Source organism: Gobius niger (genome assembly GCF_951799975.1).
Source record: "Gobius niger genome assembly, chromosome: 14".
Taxonomy (NCBI): Eukaryota; Metazoa; Chordata; class Actinopteri; order Gobiiformes; family Gobiidae; genus Gobius; species Gobius niger.
The window spans coordinates 15,724,638-15,748,652 of record NC_136865.1 but is presented as its reverse complement, the minus strand read 5'-3'; the positions used below and the strand labels follow the sequence as shown (position 1 = coordinate 15,748,652).

Sequence of the window (24,015 nt, the reverse complement as noted above, 5' to 3'; positions counted from 1 at the left end):
ATACAACAGCTGGGTCACTATAATGTAAAATAATCACAAATAAAAACTTATTTTTTTGGCATGAAAAGTTGCATAATGCATCTTTAAAGAAAAGAAGAGGAAAAGTTGCAGCCAACAGTGTCGGCTTCTACACAGCAAAAACACAGAGAGGCTTAGGCTTTGACCAACAAATCAAGGGGCAATGCAAACCTATTTACTGTGGATAGAAGTAAATAGGTTTGTGAAAACCTATTTCAGTAGCAATGAAAGCTACTTTAATGCTTTCATTGCTTTAATTGTAACTGTCTGGATATTTGTTTTACACTAACATGCACGAGTCAAATTTTCACACAAAAAATATATGCTCAAAAAAATAAAAAATAAAAAAATAAAAATTATAGAATATCTCCGACTTTAGGAAGCGATTAAGTTTCTGTTTCTTTTTCAAACGTAAGAAAACTATTACTGTGGAAGGCCTGACCGGAAAGGCCGTGGTTTGTGTTTATGTCGCCGTCGCTGCGCTGGTGGAGAGGGCAGAGTCGTCCAGCCCCGCGCGGTGGTGAAGTAGAAGAGGAGGATGTGGGTTTGCTGACATCTGCAAGCCAGAGGTGAAGCACGCGAAGAGGATACAACCCACAACCCACGACACGGACACATCCAGGAACTCCACGACATGTAACAAATCGACACGGTACGAGCACTTTAGTCGTCTCCGTTTCGCTTACTTACTTTACTTATGAAAGATTGAGTCGGCGTGCGCGCACTGTTCCGATATTGTCAACTTTTTAGAGTGTCTCGTAGGCGATGTCAGTGGTATGGCGCCTGATTTCCTTCATAATAAATGAGTCTTTCTTTTTTTGAAGCCTCAAGAACTCGTGATTTTATTTTATTTTTGCCGTGGCTAAAGCTGATATGAAGTCAGGAACTATACAGAATAATGATAACCTGTTGCTGTTTTCCGTACATGCGCAGATTAATAATTAACATTGTAAGCATGGCTGCTAACTTGTTGCAGTGCTTTCAATACTATGTAGCCTATGTCAATCGTCTGCTGGTTATTGGGTTGGCTTTAGGCTTGAACACAATCCCACTCATGTCGCATATTACTTTGAAAGATTTTTGTGGACTGTCATGAGTGTTTAACTAGATTTGTCAGACCCTTGTCAGATCTATCTTCCCATTCATATGCCCTACAGCTTTGAAAACGTGTTGTGTCAGTAGTGATAGAGTAATCTGTGCTTATTAGGATAAAGGGAAGAGGATCCTGTTCTGGTGAAAAGACAAGCTGCTTTGTTTGAATACTTGGTTTACTTTTTGGACTATTGTTTGTGTAACCAGTTGTAGCCTACTGCTTCTTGTTACCGTCTGCCATATCCGCTTCACACTCTAAAGAACAATCTACTGCTGTTCTATTGACACTTGTACTATAGTACAAGTGTTATAGTACAAGTACTATCACTTCTTAGAAATGGAGGAAATATAGTCAAAGTGGCCAAAGTTTTAGACTTAACATCCACAGCTGAGGGTGCCACTGTGTTCAAAAGCTGTTCCTGATCTAAATAGCTCCCCAGTAAGGCTATCAGATTTAGAGAGAGTCCAAGGTGTGATGGACAGCCAATAAAGGGGGTTTTGTTTGCGGGCGTCTCCATTTTGTAACCTCAGGACTCCCCAGTCCTTTGGCCCGAGCCCAGCAGCAGCCAGTGAAAGAGCCATGGTGCTTCTATAAAAGAAACTGAGTTCTCTCTGTCTGACTTCAGAGTGTTCTACGTAATGCCATTAAAGATGCAGCCATTGTACAACTACTGTTGCAATATTCCTCTGTACCATGGCCATCCATGCCATCAATGATAAGCATGAGTTCATGTGTAATTTTAATTAATCAATTAGTGCCTTTGCCTTTTTAAATATAACTTACCCAGCCTCTTTAAAGTAAAGCCACATATCTGTAATCTGACTTGCTAACCTATTCATTTATCAAAGATATTTTAAGTGTGACACATTCAGTGTCGTTGATGCAATAAACTATGCTTATCCTATTCAAATTAAATTGACCACAGCCCACAAAAGACATGTGTTTTATATAATTACTCTTTAATTACTCTGCTGAATGTAGTCTAAACAATCTCACTTGTCCTGAAAAGAGGAGAAAATAGGACGATTAGAGAGCAGACAAAACAGTCTTTTGTTTTGTTGACTTATTTTAACATTTCTTTGTGCTATGTGGGCCTCAGCCCTCAACTTAAAATTAGTTTATAAGATCAGTCTCAACATCGCCTCAAGCTTGCAATTATATTGAAGTCACCATTGAACTACTTACTTGATCTACTTAGTGCACAAATGTAAGAAGTGCACAAATGAATGTTCTGTGATTGTAGTTTCGTGCAATAATTAGAGTGAAGTGCTCTAAGTCTTCTAACAATGTTGCTGCTTCAAAATAAAACGGTTAATGACAAGACACTGAGTTCATGTTTCTGTTTCTTTTCTCCAGAAGCCTGTGTCCTGTAGGACACACAGCCTGTAAACGTCACCCTCCATTTCAACCATGAGGGGGCGATTCTCACGAAAACTGGGGGTATTGGCTAAAGCGACCTTCCTACTGTGGCTGCTGTGGCTCGGGTACCTGTTCTTGGCCCGCTCATCGTTGCCTGACTCTGGGGAGGAGGATGAGCTGGCACTGGAAGAGGAGCGACGGGCCAGGGAAGTAGTCTTGGAGGAGAGAGCGGTGGAGGCTATCCTGTCCAGACCCGTGTACCTTAAACCCTCTCCGGACAGCAATGCTCCAGGCGAGTGGGGCCGGGCTGCACGCCCCAACCTCAGCCCCGAGGAGAAGAAGCAGGAGCAGGACAGTGTGGAGCGCTATGCTATCAACATCTTCGTCAGTGAAAAAATCTCCCTTCACAGACACATTCAGGACAACAGGATGAGTGAGTGAGTACGAGGAGTGGGAAGGCCTTGAGTTATGACGTGGTCTTTCTGCAAATCAAACTCTGGAGTGTTTCTCACCAAATGTTAATCTATATCAGGCTTTAGAAAATATACCAACGCTGTCACAGATATTCAAGTGGAGATTATGCTGAGCCTTTCACTGGAGCAAAGTGAGGATGATGGCTCCCATAATGCACTGCTGCCAGACTGAGTAAAGCTGGACTTAGCTACCATTCTTCCTCTCGTTTATCTTATCTCAAACAGTCGTTGTCAGTGCGGTCATGCTAACAGCTCAAAGCACACTCTTATGAATGGCTTTCTCTGCTGCACGATCCCTTTACTCCATAATGAGCTCCAGATGTAGTGTTCATCAGTGACGACAGACCTGTTATTTCCCCTGGCTGGAACACGCTTTCAGCTGTACATGCTTTAATCTGTTGTTTTAATTAGAGGAATTGAACTAAGTGACTAACAACATTGTAACAAATGTTCATAGTGAACAATCCTAGTTTATGGTGAAGAGGAAAATTACCATTTGACACAAAATCTGTACTAAGTTGAAAAAGAAATTGAAAATCACTATGTGGTTTCGATTTTGTACACGACAAATTTGTAAAATTGTGCGTAAATGTATTTTTTGCTGAAGAGCACTGAATGAGTTAAAGTCCAAACCTGAATTCTTTGGCTGTAGCTATGGCAGGTGACTAACATTGCTACAAATGAAGCCGCCGCCTGGACACACTGTCCGTCGTGGACCGGCTCATTTAAACTCGCTCTCCGATTCATAGCACACAGTTTGTACTCCTTCCTTCTTTTTATGTTTTGATACATTTCCGCTTAGTTTCTAGTGTCAGTTCTGGCCTTTTGTCTGTTTGTTCTAGTTTCCTCAGCCTCTCTTAGCAGTGCTGTGGTATGTTGCTCAGTGGTGTAACCCGCCCCCACCCCTCGGCAGCTTTTTATTGATTTAATGACTGCCATCTGGATTAAGGACATGCATCTTTTTTGTTGTTATGCCTCTGTCCATTTACAAAATGTACAAATACTATTTTTAGTTTCACAAATTATTTTTGACTAAATTTTCAGTAGGGCTGCACAATTTGGGTAAAACCTAATTGCAATTTTGGTATTGCGATTGAATTTTCTAAGAACTAAGTAACTTGTTTACGATAATAAATCCTTTTCGTAGTCCCTCTGGGGGTAATACAAGTATTAATGGAATGATTGGGGGATCTTTCATCCCCCCTGGTGTCTCTGGCCAGAAAACCACAATTGCAACTTTCTTGCCTCTGGGTCAGAGGCGCAATACACCTTAATGGAATTACAAATAAGCTAACAGGCTAATGGGCAAAGCTAACTGCATGTTGGCACCGCTTAAACAGTATTTAAAGCCAAGTTTGAGTAAAAAAAAATATCTCCATTGTGTAATTGGATGTACAATATCTTTTCTGTCAGCGCATTATTTACTCTCATGGACAATTAATGAGTAAAAAAAGGCAACATGCTACGACACCTGCAGTGGTGCATATGGCCTCAAGGGACATGAGTTACTTAGTTCTGCTTTAAAACAAAGATTCAGTTCAACTTCTTTTAAAGAATTCTTAAAGCACTAAGATTTGAGAGAAGCTGATACACTGTATGAACTGCTGAACTAATACAAGGATCATGTGAGCGAGCACTACACGGCTAGCAGTTATATTGCAGTCTTTGCAATAAAATAAAAACCCTTAAAATTGTGTTGTTTATTCGATTGCCATTTATTGTGCAGCCCTAATTTCCAATTTGTCAATGTCTCTCAGATGCCAGAATAAGAAGTATGACTATCGGCGGTTACCCACCACCTCGGTGATCATAGCTTTTTACAACGAAGCCTGGTCTACTCTACTAAGGACCATTCACAGTGTCCTGGAGACGACCCCAGCCATTCTGCTAAAGGAGATTATCCTCATTGATGACTTGAGTGATCGAGGTGAGTCTTTTTTAACAGTGAAACCTCTGAAGAATAAACCTGGGCCAATCTGTAAACAGATACATTTGAGATGTGACATACTTTTGACTTGTTCCACGTCTTCATTCGTGAATGGAGGCTAAACTGGGTCGGCACAGGCTGAAATGATACATTATACGTCTTGGAAACTGAATATTGGGTGTAGCGTCTGGCCTGCATTGATGAAATGAGTTTTTGGTCTGTGCCAGGCTGTCTGTGTAGTAGAGACGTTACTCTGTAAGAATGACTTCAGTGCACCCATGACATCACTTCCTCTCATCCGACCAAAGAGAATGCGTGACATGGCACTCCCCAACCACAACCAAGGGGGACCTGTTTCTTTTTGTGGAACAACTGTCTTCAACAAGTCAGAGTTCATAGAAGCACAACTGGTTTGACTTGTACTGTTCTACATTTTATTTATATTCAGGTTGAGCCGGTGTTCAGGAATGTACCCGTAACCTTTTGGGGTTTGTGGCACTTACTTTTCCGTGAAAATACTAATCAGTTTCTTTGAATGAATGACATGAATTGAAAAATGTCTTCATTTCTTTGAGCTATTTAAAAAAAAAAAAGACCTAAAAAAAAACCAGGCATAATTTGCAGTGATTTAAAAAGGAACACAGTAAAGCTCAAAAGGAGTAAGCTGAAGTATAAACGCTTACCCTTTTCTCACTTTCATTCTTTCCTTGATAACTGTTTTTTGTTTCAGACATTGCTTTGCTGTTCGTATTAAATACTTCTTTACAATGTTATGTCTGCGTAAGTCACAGAAATAACTTGCATGTTCAAACACAGTCTTTGCAAGTCTAGTTTACACAAAAGAGAACAAAGCAAAAATAAATTAATGACGTTGATACTTTAAATTTGCAGTTATGCATTTTCTTCGGCATAGTTTCTTAATACCTTTTCTTTTTTCCAGCGAGCTGCTACATACATGTCCTCTAGTTTATTCCATGGATCGACCGCGCAACGATTGATGAACATTACAGAACAATGTTCATTTGGCCTTGTGGGTTATATTTGCTAGTGTCTGCTACGGAAAATTTATTAAACATGGAAAATCAAAGTGCATATTCTAAAACCCTCTTCACCTCATTTTTATCTGTTCATAATTTAGCAAAGATATTTTCTGGAGTAAAGTATTTCTGCAAAGTACTGAACAATGAAAAATATAATTACCTGTAAATGCACATGTGTTGTGTGTTGTTTAGTGTATCTCAAGTCCAAGTTGGAGGATTATATCAGTAATCTGCAACGTGTTCGCCTCATCCGCACCAATAAAAGAGAGGGTTTGGTGAGAGCGCGTCTCATCGGTGCCACTTACGCCACTGGTGACGTGCTGACGTTCCTGGACTGCCACTGTGAGTGTGTCCCAGGTTGGATTGAGCCACTTCTAGAAAGGTACGTTCCCCAAATCAGTTACTGTGTATTTTGGAACAAACTAATTTTCCTTTTCATTTTGAAGGATTGGGGAGAGTGCCAACACTGTCATTTGCCCAGTTATTGACACGATCGACTGGAACACGTTTGAGTTTTATATGCAGACTGATGAGCCAATGATCGGTGGTTTCGACTGGCGACTCACCTTTCAGTGGCATTCGGTCCCAGAAGTGGAACGCAAGAGGCGCAAGTCCCGCATTGACCCCATCAGGTGACACTCAGGCACCTTAGGTTCAGCTCTCATGAACGACTTTATCAGATTGGCACGGGGCAAATGGCACTACTCTCCTCCTTTCACTTGAAACATATCGGACTTTGATGTCTGTAGTACACAAGATGAATTGTTGATTATGCTGATGACTCTACACAGCTTGAGCTCCCAAAAGAGTTATTTTATTACTTGCACCACAAGATGTGATGTTTCGGGCAGTATTGGCCCTTTATCAGAAAAATGTTAGTCTGATCTTTTGACTTTTGCACACCACTCAGATTTGGATGTGCGTGTCGTGATCTTGTGGATTATATCAACATGTACAGCAATTTGATACATTTTTCATTATCATTTCTTAAGCTGTTACACTCAAAGATAGGTGTATCAATAAAGAACACATAGAATAATATATTTTAAATGTGATTTTATCGTGAATTTCATGACACATGCATTTTTCCCCCTTTCTTTTCATGTTATTTGTTTCCCTAACCTGCAGATTTCTACTTTGACCTATTGTCTTCTCCACTGATTAAAGGTCTCCCACAATGGCTGGTGGCTTATTTGCTGTGAGCAAGGCCTATTTCGAGTACCTGGGCACATATGATATGGGGATGGAGGTGTGGGGAGGAGAAAACTTGGAGCTCTCTTTTAGGGTAAGTTTTTCTCACGTTTCTATAACAAAGTTTGGGACGTTTACAGTATCTGTGCTTCTTAGCGACTTGGTATGGTTCATCCCCCAATGGATCTTTTCAAATGTTGTATAAATCTACTTAGTTTGTGGGTAAAAACACGCACATCCACAGGTCTAAGTCAGTGTGCAGGATCAAAGAAAGAGGAATAATAAAGAAATAAAAGATCCGCACAACTGTGTAGCTCCCAAGGTTTTTTAAAGGGGCTAGATGCAAGTTTATATATATATAGTCCCTTTAATGCTCACCGAGTTTACTCAGTGAGCATTCATTGAATTCTGACAGCAAGGTTGTGATGCAAACTGAGCTCAGACCGTAATCTGTGTATGGTTCGTTCTTTGGTTTTTACATTTGAAAATAAAATTCAATTCAAAATCCAAATCATTGGTTTGTTTTATAGTTTTTATTGATGCGCTAAGGACTTGTGGTCACTGGAAGCAGCTGCTCTGGACTTGAACACACCTTCGTAGGGACTTGCTGTGCAAAGCTTTATGTCCAGTGGTGCGTAAAGAGCTGCGCGCTCATGGCGCCAGCCCGGTGTGAAACCCTTTGAGTTTTGCACATTTTGTGTCATGAAATCGTTATAGGCACATGCCACGGAGGAACATCAGGCCCATGGCGATTAGAGGCAGGCTACCTTCAGACATGACACATTTCTGAACCACCAAACCCGCTTGTAAAGAAGCTCCGCTTGACTGCACATAGCTCAGTTGCAACACGAAACAAAAAGTGTTGTAATGCTTGCCTCCTTATTTTCGAGCCTAATTTCTTGGTCTGCATAAAATCTTTGTGAAAGATCCCACAATAAGAAGATCTCCACATGGGCTTTATAGATATAACACATATATAGAAACAACAACAATATAGAAACAACACGTAAATAAATGAGAAGAATGCCAGTTTTATAGATGTCTGATTTTTTTTTATTTACTCATTTTGTTTTCAAATAAAGACAACAATAAAACAAACCAATTATTTTGATTGAATGAACCATACACAGATTAGTGCTTTTCTGGACACTCAAAGACGCATAGTAGCAGTTAAATAGTTATGTCTAACAACTGTTACTCTATGGGGTAAGATCAAACTAGAGTTTCAGGATACAGATTAGTTCACTTTATTTGCTGTACAAACTGCAATATGTCAATTGCCACATGCTTGTTTCATGATGTGTGTAAAGGGCAGGGAACTTGTTTGACATCAGGGAGTGGTTCACAAATTATCCGCCTGTACTTTTTCATACAATTGTCTCAGTAACAATTTTATTTTATTATTATTGATATTATTGATATTTGATGTTTTAGCAATGATTTCAGCCAGTACAGTCATGTCACTCTAGGTTTGCAGGATTTGATATGCGGTTTGTTTTCTCTCAGGTTTGGCAGTGTGGGGGATACTTGGAGATCCATCCCTGCTCTCACGTGGGCCATGTGTTCCCAAAGAAAGCTCCTTATGCCAGACCAAACTTCCTCCAAAACACTGTGAGAGCTGCTGAGGTTTGGATGGACTCGTATAAGCAACACTTCTACAAGAGAAACCCTCCAGCAAAAAAGGTGCGAAGGGTTCAGAAAGTTTTCTAAGCTCTTTGATCATTTTTTATAATATCCAGCTGTCTGAGGTTGAAATCAAAAGATACTCTAATTGCACTAAAATAATACATTACAGATATAGATGTAAAAAATAAAAAGAGAAGAAGTACTAGAATATTGTAATGTCATTGCTCTCAGTCCTAGTTGAGCTGTTTTTGAGCAGGTATGTAGTGAACTCCATTCATTGCTCATGATGTTGGGGCATGATGAAATGGTAGTTGTCTGGCCTGGCCTGTTTGTGTGTTTGTGTGTGTGTGTGGAAAGACATGCCTGTGGTTTGGAGCGTGGTGCTTCTCAGGTTGAGTATTGAGCACCATGCAACATTTATGTCTCTCAGTTTCACCCATCTGAAAAAGTACATTATTCATGTCAGAGATCATTGATCACACAATAAATGACTTGCTTGAGGGGTTTTGAACATCAAGTCAATGTCAATCATGTTTCATTTAATCTGGCACGATGATGGTTTAGTTATAAGTGCTATGTGTATTTCCTACACTGGGAAAGTGACATTAACTACAATACTTGTGAAGTCATAAACCATGTGTGAGGCCCAATTACTTCAGACAGTGCTAAAGTACACAGTGAAGGGTGTATTTTTTTCACCCTGCGTAGTTGAACAAACAGAACCGTCTTCTAGTGTATTTGCGTTTGTGTAGTTACCTTTGTCTGGCCTTCTTGTGTAAAATATGTTTACTGATTGAAGGACTCTCTTGTTGGAATCCTTTCATTTGCAGGAGAATTATGGGGATATCTCAGATCGCCTGCTGCTGAGGAACAAGCTTCAGTGCAACAGTTTTGATTGGTATCTGAAAAATATTTACCCAGAACTGCACGTACCTGAGGACAGAGAGGGTTGGCACGGCGCAGTAAGTTCTTCACAAAGCTAAAATATTGGGCTTTTACACTGAGATAAAGTGCTGGGACGTTCTGCTGAAAATGAAAATATGAAATAACAAAACACAGTTTGAAGTGCAGTTGCAGAGATTGCAGTCTTATTGTAACATTAGGCTGATAAGCCATTATACATTCGTAACATTTTTAAAATATTTAAAACCACTTGAAGTGTTATTATTGTAATGTTACTTTTAGCTTTTCTGGGGTTTATCTTTGATGATCAGAGAGTCCTGTTATTGCTGTTAATCTGAGTTGTGCTCTTTGTAGGTACGGAGCTCCGGCTTACCGTCAGAGTGTCTGGACTACAATGCCCCAGAGCACAGCCCAACAGGGTCACACCTGTCTTTGTTTGGCTGCCATGGTCAAGGGGGCAACCAGGTGAATGTCTATGTTGTTAATTTAAGCTCTCTTATATGTCTCTTTAGACTTAACTACAGTATAATATAGGGATAGCTACTGCTGTTTCTTTTTCTGTCTTTGAAGCTTGAAAGACTTTTTAGACCATTTATCTATGAACTTGTAGACATTGTTTCCATGTTTTTAGGTGCACATAATTACAAGTTAACACTATTGTAATAGCTAAAGACACCTTCTTTTTCTTTGTCAGTACTTTGAATACACATCTCAGAGGGAGATCCGCTTTAACTCTGTAACAGAGCTCTGTGCTGAAGTCCTGGAGGGACAGACTTCTATTGGAATGAAACACTGTCCTCTGGACAGAGAAGACAAACCACGCACCATGTTGTGGGATTTCCGAGATGTAAGACCTTGTCCCATAACAAAACTCTACATCTAAATTACATATTTAAGAATCTATGTCTATCTTTCAGGATGGGACCATCTACCACCCTCTGTCAGACATGTGCATTGTCGCGTTCCGCACAGGGGAGGGCCGCACTGACGTCCAAATGAGACGGTGTAATTCAGAAGACAAAAACCAGCAGTGGAGGTTTGAGTGGTAGAACAATCACCAACTCTGTTTACTGTTAACTTTATGCTACACTGGACGTATCCTCCACTGCACAAGTGTCTCAGGTCGGATCCTGGTGCAGCAGGCAATAAGCAGACTAAGAGTGGATGAAAGTCACCTTCAAAAAATGTCCCTAAATTTTGTGAAGGGGATGTAGACCATGAGAAAGAGAAACAGAAACTGAATAAGGTGAACGATGAGAAGTGCCTGAACATTTGAAGTCAAGACAATGTGCAATGATTATTGAAGAAATCATTTTGAAAGCTTCATTATGAGACCATTTGGTGCCTTTTTAAAGACTTTTTTTTTTTAAGATTGCACTACCAATTTTTGCCTTAATAATATAATTTGTTATTAAATTGAATCTGTTCTGTGATGGACAGATGATTGGCCTTAAATTGCCTGGAAAGTGCCAGAAATATTTTGCAAATCCAACAGTATATTTATTACAGCCACTTTGTAAGAGCTCTATCATGCGTGCAGGCAAAAGAGAGAACACCGCGGTCACAGTAGACTGCACCTCAATTGTATCTAGTGTCTTCGGAGCTATTTTCATGCTAGAATGCAGCCTGAACAAGACTTGAGGCATTCTTTAAGCAGCTACTGTAAGTGCAATTCTGCCTCAGAGGCCTAAGTGGCTGACGGGAATGTTGTTAACTATTCTTGTGTAAAATTAAGAACACTTGGTTGGACCAATCCATCATTATGTTTCTGAAATTGTTGTCAAAGTCCCCGTGTTAAACTATATGGTGCCAGTGGAAGTCCGATTTAGTGAATATTGTCTATTTGGTTGGGACAGTGCATGTTAATGAACACACATAAAACATGTATGTTAACACCATCCATATCAATGCTGTAAACATCACTGGGCTAGTAGAGACTCAATAGTCACAAAAAGCCTTAAACCAAGCACCTTTTTGAATGCTTTTGTTTGGATGTACCACATTGTGTGTAAAGCGTACTTGAAAAATGAAGACAGTCCCTCTATTTTTTTCCTTAAACCCAGTGGTTGTTTCTGCTGGATTCAGATGAAGGGCTGCAATGTAACCCATGGTATGTTTGTTTGACAGCAGCTGTATTTGATGTTGACTTCCTGAGCACTGTTTTTCTGTGGTCCTTTGTAATTATGAATATGACCAGTATCCAAGTTAAAGGATACAAGGAGAGAACGCAGAATGCAATATGACTCCATGTTTCAACATGTTTAGCTCCAAGGACTAGAGGTGCAATGCACTAAGCACCTCTCACACTACTGATCATGCAAAGAGAATGTTGATTATATGATACTAAGCAGAATTGTGTCAAAATGGGATAAATATTTGGGAAAAGGGAATAAATGACAGACCACAGATGAAAAATACATCTCTCTTGTGCTTTTTTTCAAAAATACATGTCGCATGTTCTATGAAGTCTGCATTTCTTTACACACCAATTACATGCAGCTTCCTCAGTCAAGTGCAAAGGGAAATGTGCAATTTGATGCCACCTAGTGGTTGACAAACACTTTGGGAGGCAATTCTGGAGGGGACATAAATCACCTCAGGTAACCCGTACCTATCCACACTACAATGCTGACGGTAATCCTTTAAGCTTGGTATTACATTTTTATTGTGGCTCCTTGTCAAACGTTTGAAAGCCTCGTGGGGATATTTACAATATTTTTTCAGGACTTGTGCAATGTAGCTGCTGATATCCTTGTATTTTTCAGAAAATAAATAAACCCACGTGTAGTATCTTGACTAATGTATCAAATGTATAACAGGCTTAATACTGGGTATAACTTGACAAAAAAAACAATATTTGGAAATGTGTTGTGCATATCTGTTGTCCATTATGACACAACTCTTAAATGAAAACGTCCTCATGCAGAACGTGAACACACTGGCAAGGCCAGTCTAGCTTGATATATTACTACACGCTGGCCCGCCTGTTGTCTTTGTACTTTTCACATTAAAGGTGCCACTCATATTACTTTCTGGCTCCAAAAAGTCACCTTAATTATTCATCATTTTAATTTGCTTAAACATACATTTTGTGTCAGATTTCATCTTTGGTGTCAAGGATTTCATGTCAGTGACAAGAGCCCGAGGGATCAGCCAAATAGTTTGATTACCATAAAATAAGATATGAAAATGCTACAATAACTGCATCCTATTACAAGGTTATTGGGCTTTGGTCTCAGTGTGTGCACAGTAGAAGATAAGTCCGAGTCATACCAGGAGCCAAGGCGTTTTCTTTATTTGACATAACAATACATGTGACAGGAGGTGGTTTAATGATCTACCTGAAATACCTGACTTTAAACTTTATCTTTGTCAAGTGTCTACTGTCAAAAAATATTACACTTCCGTAAGAGTGAAGTGTTATATAAAATAAAAGCACACAATTAAATCTTGGCCTTGGAAAGGTTTGTGTGTAGTACCCGTTTAATGCCACTTGTCCCACATTTTGCATTCCCTTTGTGAATGTTGGTGATGGTTTATCAAGGGCAGTCTGACCCGTAACCAGAATCAGCTGTCTGCAGAAGCTGATAAAGTCTCGCTCATGGCCTTGCAGAAATCGACCGACTTGAATCGCATGTAATTGGTGAGGTTTAGTCTTGTTCACCAGAGATGCTTCCATTCTGAATCCCCTTGACAGAATTAGCTTTGGAGTTTATGGTGACGCTATGTTGAGTTGGGAGATCCGCTGCTTTCGTGCCTTTTACTTTGAAATTGACATCCGGATGTTGCCACAATGTTTTTGTAATTTACTGACTCTTATAAGTTAAATCAAGTTCAAGTATGAAGCCGTCAGCCAACTTTGAGTCATTTCTGGCCGCTCCAGCGCTTTGTCGTGACTTTTAACAAGTTTAACAAAAGAAGACGACTCACGCGATGGCTTCTAAGTGGTAACTAAAGCCTCGCGTAAAAGGCACTTTGGGATGTTTTGTCTGACCTACATTAGTTTGGAGATCTTTGGAAGCCTACAGGTTTGCTTGCTAATCCCTGTATGTGATCATTAATCCGCGTTTGATAATCCTTTTGACCACTTGTGGATGTAAGACAGTGTCTATGCCTGCGGAGGAAGAAGTGTCGACACAACTGATGTCTGTCATAGCACTGGAAGTTGCGCTTTACAACTCGCACCAAGGACATCGCTTTACTTCGTGGCAAAATGAAAGCACTGGCATGAAAGAGCCCCCACACCCAGAGAGGACGCAACACGATGGCAGCTTGCGGAAGGAAAACCAGACCTAAGATAGTCCTCTTCCTCTTTGGTGCCACTTTACTGGGGTATTTAATTTTTTCCAGGCACAACTCCGCGGACGTCAGTGCGCGAGAAGTCCCGAGGGAAGAACGCGTAAAAGGAGAAGTGACTGATGAAGATCTTAAGAAGCCCGTCTACGAGAAACTCCCGTTGGACTTAAACGCACTAGGTGAACTGGGCAAACCCGTCAAACTCAAACTCAGCGAAGAAGAGAGGAAGAAACAAGAGGAGAGCATTAACGCACACCAAATTAACATTTACCTGAGTGATAAAATTTCACTACATCGCAGACTGGCTGAGAGATGGAATCCCCTGTATGTATCCCCTGCCTAACAGTATATGCTGTTCCAAAATATCGCGATCATTCATTATTTCAGCTCACGTCCATCTTCTTCTGTTTGTTCTGTCTTTGCTCAGCTGCAAAGACTTGAAATATGACTACAGGTCCTTGCCCACAACATCAGTGGTTATAGCATTTTACAACGAGGCCTGGTCCACCCTGCTGAGGACTGTGCACAGTGTCCTGGAGACCTCCCCTGACATCCTGCTTAAAGAAGTGGTGCTTGTGGACGACTACAGTGAAAAGGGTGCTTTTACAATTACATTTTACCAGAAAATACGTCAGTTACATCAGTGGTTTTGCGGGGTTTTTTTCTGGATGAGTCTCTATGATGTGACTCGGTATGTTGCAACTAAAGATTTGTGTCCGCAAAACCCTCAGATAGCAGAACATGATAATTATTGTTATATGCAACAAACCACACCGTTTGACGAGTGAACAACACCCATAGTCTGCTTCCCTGTGAAGCAACGATTACACAAAGTGATTTTCTTTTGCAATATGTCGAAATACTTTAAACCTAACGTATGTGTTTTTTTGTCACATAGCACATTTAAAGGAGCCACTGGAGAAATACATCAGTAATTTAAAAAAAGTGCGCCTGATCCGGGCAACAAAAAGAGAAGGCTTGGTGCGGGCCAGGCTTCTAGGGGCCTCTATTACAACAGGGGATGTCTTAACCTTCCTCGACTGTCACTGCGAGTGCCATGATGGATGGCTAGAGCCGCTGCTGCAAAGGTGAGAGTTGTTGTTTTCGTCAAGTTTATTGCATTGAATAGGTTCTTGCTAATACTGAATGTGTCTATTCACACAGGATCAAGGAGGAGCCTAGTGCTGTAGTGTGTCCCGTCATTGATGTAATAGACTGGAACACATTCCAATATCTGGGGAACTCGGGAGAACCTCAGATTGGTGGGTTTGACTGGAGGCTGGTGTTTACCTGGCATTCAATTCCCGATTATGAACAGAAGCGTAGACGCTCCCCCACTGATGTCATACGGTGTGTTTATTTAATTGTTCATACGTTAACACAAGTAATCAACACTTCTTATGCATTATAAATCAGGTTTCATACAATATATAGAAATCGCGGCAATAATGTATTACATGATAGTATAGTATAATGCACTGGGTAAATTCTCCATTTCCTGTTAAAGATGATATGTGTTTCTCTGCAGGTCCCCTACCATGGCAGGGGGTCTGTTTGCTGTCAGGAAAGACTACTTCCTCTACCTGGGGACGTACGACACTGGGATGGAGGTGTGGGGTGGTGAAAACCTGGAGTTTTCCTTCAGGGTGAGAAATATCTATCTGTCGCTGTTGTTCTTCTGTGCGTATTTTGGATTCATAGCTATATTCTGACCACATTTCACAGCATCCTCCTACAATGTGGCTCCTTCTGTTTCCCATTAGAGTCCCTGGAAGACGAGACAGTAAACACCACCAAATAACTTAATTAGAGCAAGGAATTTTAGCTTTTTCAAAAGTAGCGAACCCCTAATGAGCTGAGCTAACATTTATTTCTCATGAAGCTAAAGTGCTCACACAAGACTCCTCTTGGTGTTGGGAATAACAGAAACATGCTAAATCTCCTTTTCTGGTTTGTACCCATTAGATTTGGCAGTGCGGAGGCAGCCTTGAAGTCCATCCGTGCTCCCATGTGGGCCATGTGTTCCCCAAAAAGGCCCCTTACTCTCGCATCAAGGCCCTGGCTAACAGTGTGAGAGCTGCCGAGGTCTGGATGGACGAGTTCAAGGAAGTGTACTACCATCGAAACCCACATGCACGACTGGTAAGTGTGGAGAAGCCCTTTGATTTCAGGATGGTTAATAATAAGTGAATGTTTTCAGTGCAGCAGTGTTTGATTACAGCTGTGTCCGTCACAAAACTGATTTCACTGCTCAGCTCTCATTTCCACACATGAGCAGGCTCTCTCTCAGTGTGAACCTCCCTGATTAAGTGACACCCGGAGAAGGTGAGTGGCCCACACCCAGGGTGACTGGTGTCATGTCTCCTCTCTATCTCACTCAGTGTCACCCGTGTCACCCAGCTGTCCGCCACAGAGCTCTGGTAACCACTGGCTGCCCAACCCGTGTGTGCGTGTGTGTGTGTGTGTGTGTGTGTGTGTGTGTGTGCCCCACAGTGTAGTTAAGAGGAGGAGCTCTCACTATACAGATCAGGTGGCACTCATCTCCCGGAGAGGAGGCAGCCATGCCAACCTCTGCTTGGCCTGAAATGCCCAATATACGGTACTCAAGCTTCTAATCAAGGCTTCTCCATCTGCTTCTCTAACCAAACAAAGGTGTGCCCACTTAAACCTGTGGACCTGAGTGTGCCACCGCCCACTCTACAACCTGGCCCTGTAAGATGATTCTCGAAACGCAGGATTCAGTGGTTTCTTTTTACATGAAAGAATGCTTATATTGTAATAATTGTAATTTGTTTTTGTAGATCCCATTGATCTTCTCTATCCCCTGTAATCCATACAGTGTGACTGCAACACTCAGTTGGTGTTCAGTAACACCCGCACAGTTGCACAATTCACTGTTGACTGTGTAGCTTTATTGTTCAGTTGACCTTCACAATAGTATTTGACCAAAGTAATGCAAACAGTAAGATAACAAGTCCTCAGTTGCTGGGCTTAGAGACAATACAAGTGTATGAACTCCTTTAACTGTCGAGTGACCAGGATTTAGAATGTTATTTACATTTGCGCTAAAGGGACAATTTTCTCTTGACTGACAAACCAATGAATCACTGACCAATATGTAGTCTTTGTGATCGGGAAACTATATAAATGTGGCCATATTTTTGTGTGTGATCACAGGAGGCCTATGGAGACGTGACACAGCGAAGGAATCTTAGGGAGAGGCTCGGCTGTAAGAACTTTAGGTGGTACTTGGACAACGTTTACCCCGATGTTCATGTTCCAGAGGACCTGCCTGGCATGTTTGGAATGGTGAGAATTGTCAGTGCTATAATTAGAAAGATTGAAATTAGATCATTAATTGGCACATGTTTCAATAATTTAGATGTGCTTATGTATTCTATTTATTAACGCAAAAATGTGTGCTGTTCTCATTTTCCTAATCCGAATTTATGTGGTTGTGTTTTGCAACAGTTGAAAAATAAAGGAAAGAAAAACTACTGTTTCGACTACAACCCTGTAGATGAACACTCCATTGTGGGAGGAAGAGTCATCCTTTACCCCTGTCACGGCATGGGCCAAAATCAGGTATGGCTACAAGGAATACATTAAATGAAATATATTCAGCTCTTCTTATTTTCCTATTTAGAACCATCTTATCATTTTTGTAATAACATAAAGTTGACTTCAGTGTAAATACAGACACGCCAGCTGTCACTGAGTACTGAGATCAATATAAATAAAGGTCTGCTAAAACAATTGCAATACATAAAATAAATGTCTAATAAATAGGTAAGGTTTTCTGCGAATAGGCTGGGTTTGATATACAGTGCCCGTCAAAAGTCTGGAAACACTTTTTATATATATATTTTTTTCTTTAATTTCCTTAAGGTCCTTATGGTAATGGTTATGACTTAACAGTCTGTGAAGTCAAAACTATTTCTAGTGATTGAAGCAAAGCAAAAGGTGAAATCTATTTCACATTTTTTTGTTTAAAAGTTAACTCCATATGTGTTCATTTATAGATTAATGCCTTCAGTGAGAATCTGCGATGTAAATAGTCTTGAAATGAAAAACATTAAAAAGTGTTTCCAAACGTTTCACCGGCATTGTATTTCCTGTGACTGCAAAATTTAAAATCACTTTATGATGAAATCTGTTGTATTTTGTGCATTAGTTCTTTGAATTCTCCTCCGATGGAGAGATCCGCTATAATACGAGGGAACCTGCAGGATGCATGGCCGGTGACAACATCAGCACCTACCTGACCGTCCAACTGTGTCGAAAAAGGGGATTGCCTGTACCAGCTGACCAGAAATTCATCCTGAAGAAGGTAAACTATTGTCTTTGTAAAGTACATTTACTGAACTTCATCTAAACAATATGCACGTTTTAGGATGGAACTCTGTACCATGTAATGAGCCAGAAGTGTATCCACGCCTTAGACAAGACTGACAATGGGACACCTGCCCCATCACTACAGGCTTGTTCTGACACTCCTCACCAACGCTGGTATTTTGAAGAGCGAACATAATGTTGACAAGGATAGTTTGATTTCCTTTGACTCGAGGGCCAGAAACAGCGAGTCACTGTTGTGCGGCCTTTTCATAAAATTCAGTTGTTGACTGTGAAGGATTTCCAAGATGATGTTGCTCAACACCATCAAAATGCAGAAGAATGTTTTTTTTAAATATATATATATACAAGTATAACCTGTATAAGACCCTAATATGCTGGACTTCTGACTTAGCTATACATTGATTCCTTTTATTTTTATTATTATTTTTTTTACTTTTGCAAGAAAAAAATAATATTGCAAAGTAACAGCATTCTTACATGATCAATTGTGCCATGAAGTCGCTTAATAATATTATAGTGTCTCACCACTAGAGGGCCACATTGTTCCTTCGAGAAGGGAGTTTTTAGTGTCTTGTCAAATAGGGCAAGTCTCCCTGCCTATTGCGAGTATTTGACTGTTTACTCACCTCTCATTCCCCTGCCTATGTAGAAGAAGAAGAGCTACAAACGTTGTCCTTTTGTCCATATTCTCATTCCTTGATTGTTTGGAAGATTTTGAAAGCATGTCTCACTGGCCATTTCATCTGTACATTGTTGTACAGTTATGTTTACATATATATTTCATGCTAGAAATCAGCCTAATTTAAAAGACTGGAAGGCGCAATGTGGAGGCACTGGTATCTCATTTGCAACAATGATAAGAACTTAACTTAACTTAACTTCACATAGTCACTAGTCAACATTTTTGAACCAGTGTGCGAATTTCACATCAGCACATTGAAATCACACAAGCGTGGAGTCATTCCCCCTGTGTGAGTGCAGTTCGTGGGTTTTTCTGATCCGATCAATGCCATCAGTCTCTCTGTCCCAGTGGCTGTGTACAGGGACCGGGGGACACTCCGTGGAGGAGCGCACCGTTCTTGATGTCTCCTGTGTGCTGGAGTACCAGATGGTGGCATGATTGATAATCTGGTCCTCGCCCAATTTGTTATCAGCACCTCGCTCTCTTGCTGTGCTTTGGAGGACGCCTTATCTACTGGACTGTCCAAATCGTTCTCGCATTAACATTTGTGTATGGGCTTGCATGGCCATTGATTTATGATGAGGAAGTAATCACGTTTACAGTTGTTACAGCAGAGGCAGATGGAAGAGGATATTGGGAGAGGAAAGGCTACACCACCTTTGCATTTCCATTAACCTTTACATACGGCTGGTCCGAGCCTTGGCAATGGATGTTGATGCAAGTTCTTTTAATTACAAAAGAACTTGCATTAACAGTGTACACCCCAATATACTATAACATCACTGAAAACTGTCCCAAAGTTACAACAACAAAGCATCTTCACATCAACTTCGAAAGGTCATGACAAAAGTTACTTGAGTCAAAGATGAAATATCATTATAACAACACTTAAAACATGCTTTGTATTTGCACTGTGGTTTTTGGGATAAGTGCTCAAGGCAAGAGATTGTTAATACTTTAAACAGCTGACTCACAAAAACTATACTTTGAATTAGTTGTATTTAGCTCAAATAAAAATATTATTTATACAAATACTGTGGTACTGCGGTTCTTAATAACCCTTTGCTACTATAGACGTGATTTTTTTTTTTTGTCTCACATACCCTTTGGCCCTTAAAGGGAATCATTAATCAAGACCAGGGCTAAATACCAACTGCAAACTGGGAAATAGCATTTAGCTATTTGTGGGCATGTTGCACCTAATTTGCCATTTGAAATCGCCTTTATTACAGTATTAGAAGCATAAAACAACTCTGCTGCTTCTGATACGCTGTTGCACATACAACTCGTTTTGCACATGAGTAAACGCTTGGTAAGTGCCCCCCCAAGTGCCCCCCTAACCCGAGGATGTTGCCAATTATTAAGAAGTGATCGACTAAAACCCTTTATTAGTTTCAAGGCAACATAATAAGGCTAAAGCGCTCACTCATGCCTCTTAGCCAATGCCATCCGTGTTTCCTTGTTAAAACTGCTTGTCCGCTGTCGTAACCTTCATATCGGTGCGAACTATATGCAAATGTGACCTGCCACACGTATACAGTTCAATAAAAATCCACCAGTGGGGATTTCCTCCTCCAACAGGTTATTAATGTCACCCATTAATGACCAATGTGAATGTCATATGGATCAAGCAGATGATTTGATCCTGTATAAAGACCTGTAGTACTGTCATTTGTGTGTTGTAATGATTAAATGATTAATGATCCCAGTGGGACACTACAGCGATTGGCTGGAAATATGCACTCTAGTAATGCTGATGAATGTACCAGTTGCCTTATCATGTTATTGTATAAATGTCTTAGTTAAATTAAGTGTAAATAAAGTGATATTTCACTTGTAAATGGATACTGCGTGTGTGTTTTATTTTATTTTTTTCTTCCAAATTTGCCCTGTGCCCTTCTATATTACATAGTTTTGTATCATTCATCTTAATTAAGGTACACAAGATACACTTGACACTTGGAAATAAATTAGACAAGAGCTGTTACTTCTTTCCAAACCCTTGTGGCATTGGGTGGATATGGTCAAATTGGACCCAGTTCAAAATGATTTAGTTATAGCACACAAATCAGAAATTGACATTGAAGGTGACATGAATGAAGAAGCCCAGAGGGTTAGCCTTGTCAACCGTATCTGATTTTTGTGATCACCAGCTGCTGAGGGCTAAGTCTCTCTGCCCCCTTCATGTTAAGGGCCCTCTCTGTCTTACTACTGAGAGCCCCATGTGAAACGCCTATGAAAGATAAAGCCTTTCATATATGCATATGGAAAAATCTGCTTTCGGATTCAGCTCCAGCTTTAAAGTGTATCACAGTGCTAAAAATAATGACGCTGGAACATTTGTATCCCGCAGAAGGCACCACAAGAGACGAACAGGCTTGTGTGGATGGAAAAGAAAATCTTTCCAGAAATCCTACTGTTATGATAAACTGCAAATCAGTGTTTTACAAGGAAAACAAACCCTGCCAAAATATGATCACCAATAATAAGATAAAATTTACATTGATAAACAGAGCAGAGAGAGCACAAAGTTGTAAGGCTTTTGATCCTCTGTGGCATCCGCACAGCACCTGCTTTCCCACACCCATATGTGTCTTTAATGATAATGCAAAACAGTGCTCCCTTCAGTGTAGGTCTTTGGAGGCTGGAGCTTCAGTTGTCAGGAGTGAAGAGCCAAAGGAACACACACACACACGCACACACACGCACACACACGCACACACGCACGCACGCGCGCGCGCACACGCGGTTTAGTTGATGTAATCCCAATCCCCTGAACAGCTCAGGAACAGTGGCTGCATACATTAGATGACACACTTTCTGTTTCAGGAGGGACTTCCACATTGTGCCATAAACATGTGAGGCCTAGATACAGTGATAGCCACACATTTTAATTCAGCGTATGCCATTCCATCATCAGGTGGATGGGTCTCGCTGTTACAAAGTTTTGATTTATGTAAAAAAAAAAATATATATCTATCCACTTAATATTGTTCTAATAAAAATGTAGTCACTAAATATAAGCAAAGGTATCAGTGCTGTTTGTTGAGCAGAAAAAAAGGGTTTACTCCTCCATTGTGAACAGGAGTGACAAGAGCTTTGTATTTACAAATGGAAACAAAATAATTAATGTTGCTTGTACCTTGTTTTCGGAATAATTCACTGGACCTATTTTCGTTTATCAATGTATTTTCACATGTTTTGTTTTTTCAGTGCTATTAAGTATTCTTAATCTTACTCAAGTAAATAATTAAGCTGCTTTACTTTTAGCAAAAATAAGCATCTCTTATAAATGTTACCACTGACATAGGAATCAATCTGCTAGTATAGCTTTTAATAAAGTATACCAGCCTGCTTTGCGAATTTCCTCTAAAAAGACAATCTGGAACTTGTTGTGTTGGAGCTAAGTGTCCCTATGCTGCACTTTTTCCCCACTTAAGTGTATTTTTGTATTTGGCGAAAATCCTGAGATTGCCAGAGTCCCATTGATTCACACTGCAGCAGACTGCAATTTTTCACAGCCTCCTCCTCCAGCCGAGCCAGTGCAGACAGAATACATCTTTAATGTGTTCCTACCAGATAAAATGTGCCCACAGGTGATTAGCCATTCCACCTTCACTCCAATTCATTTCACCTCACCACATTACTTGATGGCTTGCTAAATGGACTGGCTCTCCCACCCCAACAAAAAGGACATAATCATGTTCTTGATTAGTTTTGCTTTTGCACTTGTTTTAGGTCAGTTACTTGGTATTGCTTTTTTTAAGGCTTACATTGTAGTAAATGGAAATAAGGGGAGTATTAATCTTCATGTTATTCTTCGTATAGGCTATAAAAGCTCTTAAAATGCAAAGACACATACACATGATCTGTGACCTATGAATTATAGCCTGGATTCATAGTAGCCTCATCAATGCCTATTCCCTAAGATCCTGGTACTGATCAATGTGCAAGACATAAAGAGCTGCTTTTTGGACACTGGTGGATATGGCTGTGAAAAAAATATTGTATTTAATCTTATTTTTTAATAAAACTGTGTAAACTACTTTTAATACTTTTCAAAGATCTGAAGTTGTCAACACTGTCACCTTAAAACGTCCTCTCCGTCAGAGGTGCTGCATGACGGAACAAAGTAATGAAATAAACTTGCTTTTCATGTTCACATGGACAGCCAGAAATTACCATTTATATCTTTCCCGTGTTTAAAAATAAGATCATGCATCAAAAAATAATAATAAATGTTTAAAAATAGAGGTTTAAGGTTTTGTCAACTTCATCAGGCACCAACGTTCTGGCTAATGGACGTTCACTGGAGAATAAAAAAGATTAACTGCTAAACTCTTTGAAGGAGGAGGTGGAGCTGACCAGTGCAGGACACCACGCTCTGAAACAGGGACAAACCCAGGAGGCGCTGCACCATTTCATAAGATCAGAGATGACTGAAGGCAGCCAGGCAGGTTTCTTCTTCCCGACCTCCAAAAACGTGCTGGTCACGTTGGCCCACTGTGGTGGCGCGGCTCAGTCACAGCGGCTCAGGACTAACACCTGAACACTATTTCTTTGTATGCTTGTACATTGACAAATAAAGCACATACTTACTGACTTGTCATCTGAGAGAGTTGACAGCTGATAGCAACTATTTTCCTTCTAAAACCTGCCTGGTCCACAGGTTTGAGGTTTTTCCTGCTGTTTAACCCCGATGTCATCATCATCATAGACCTTCATCTGTAAGGTGGTCTCATGACCGAGGTGTGAGCTGGTGGTGTAAAACTAAACCTTGCACAGGACACAAACATTAGGCCTAATACCTACGGCAAATTTTCAAAACATGTCAAAAATATGTGATCGTAAAAAGCCTCCGTATACCTCAGTGACAAAAGTTACAGTCGCCTTGTGTGTGAAATGCGCGGTATAAATAAAGTTGCCTTGCCTCCATGTAATAATAGGAGTGTGATGTGTCGGGGGCCTGCATATGACGCACATGCTTCCTGTACGGGCTACGGTGCTAAACCTGTGGTGCAGTGAGTGCTGTGTGTTTTTCTAAAGTTAGC

General features: G+C 40.4%; 2 protein-coding genes across 2 annotated transcripts; both read left to right on the top strand.

Moving 5' to 3' along the window:
* Positions 1–460: 460 nt before the first annotated feature.
* On the top strand, positions 461–12,364 carry poc1bl (POC1 centriolar protein homolog B (Chlamydomonas), like). The gene is made up of 11 exons (XM_079570704.1): positions 461–670; positions 2,468–2,907; positions 4,701–4,870; positions 6,103–6,292; positions 6,357–6,542; positions 7,078–7,195; positions 8,608–8,784; positions 9,558–9,689; positions 9,985–10,095; positions 10,325–10,477; positions 10,548–12,364. The coding sequence occupies exons 2-11, from the start codon at positions 2,522–2,524 to the stop codon at positions 10,677–10,679; spliced, it is 1,755 nt and encodes a 584-aa protein (XP_079426830.1). The 5' UTR covers positions 461–670; positions 2,468–2,521; the 3' UTR covers positions 10,680–12,364.
* Positions 12,365–13,458: 1,094 nt separating this feature from the next.
* Positions 13,459–18,574, top strand: galnt12 (UDP-N-acetyl-alpha-D-galactosamine:polypeptide N-acetylgalactosaminyltransferase 12). Its single transcript, XM_079571507.1, has 10 exons — positions 13,459–14,250; positions 14,354–14,523; positions 14,825–15,014; positions 15,091–15,276; positions 15,455–15,572; positions 15,892–16,068; positions 17,104–17,235; positions 17,398–17,511; positions 18,101–18,256; positions 18,320–18,574. Exons 1-10 carry the CDS (start codon positions 13,895–13,897, stop codon positions 18,455–18,457), a joined length of 1,737 nt encoding a protein of 578 aa, XP_079427633.1. The 5' UTR covers positions 13,459–13,894; the 3' UTR covers positions 18,458–18,574.
* Positions 18,575–24,015: the final 5,441 nt, after the last annotated feature.

Bases quoted from the DNA above. Each gene is read 5' to 3' on its own strand.
- poc1bl (XM_079570704.1), top strand. From the start codon at position 2,522: ATGAGGGGGCGATTCTCACGAAAACTGGGGGTATTGGCTAAAGCGACC. The intron at 8,785-9,557 runs GTGCGAAGGGTT...TTTCATTTGCAG, and splicing joins GAAACCCTCCAGCAAAAAAG to GAGAATTATGGGGATATCTC. The intron at 10,096-10,324 runs GTGAATGTCTAT...TTTCTTTGTCAG, and splicing joins ATGGTCAAGGGGGCAACCAG to TACTTTGAATACACATCTCA.
- galnt12 (XM_079571507.1), top strand. From the start codon at position 13,895: ATGGCAGCTTGCGGAAGGAAAACCAGACCTAAGATAGTCCTCTTCCTC. The intron at 14,524-14,824 runs GTGCTTTTACAA...TTTGTCACATAG, and splicing joins GGACGACTACAGTGAAAAGG to CACATTTAAAGGAGCCACTG. The intron at 16,069-17,103 runs GTAAGTGTGGAG...GTGTGATCACAG, and splicing joins GAAACCCACATGCACGACTG to GAGGCCTATGGAGACGTGAC.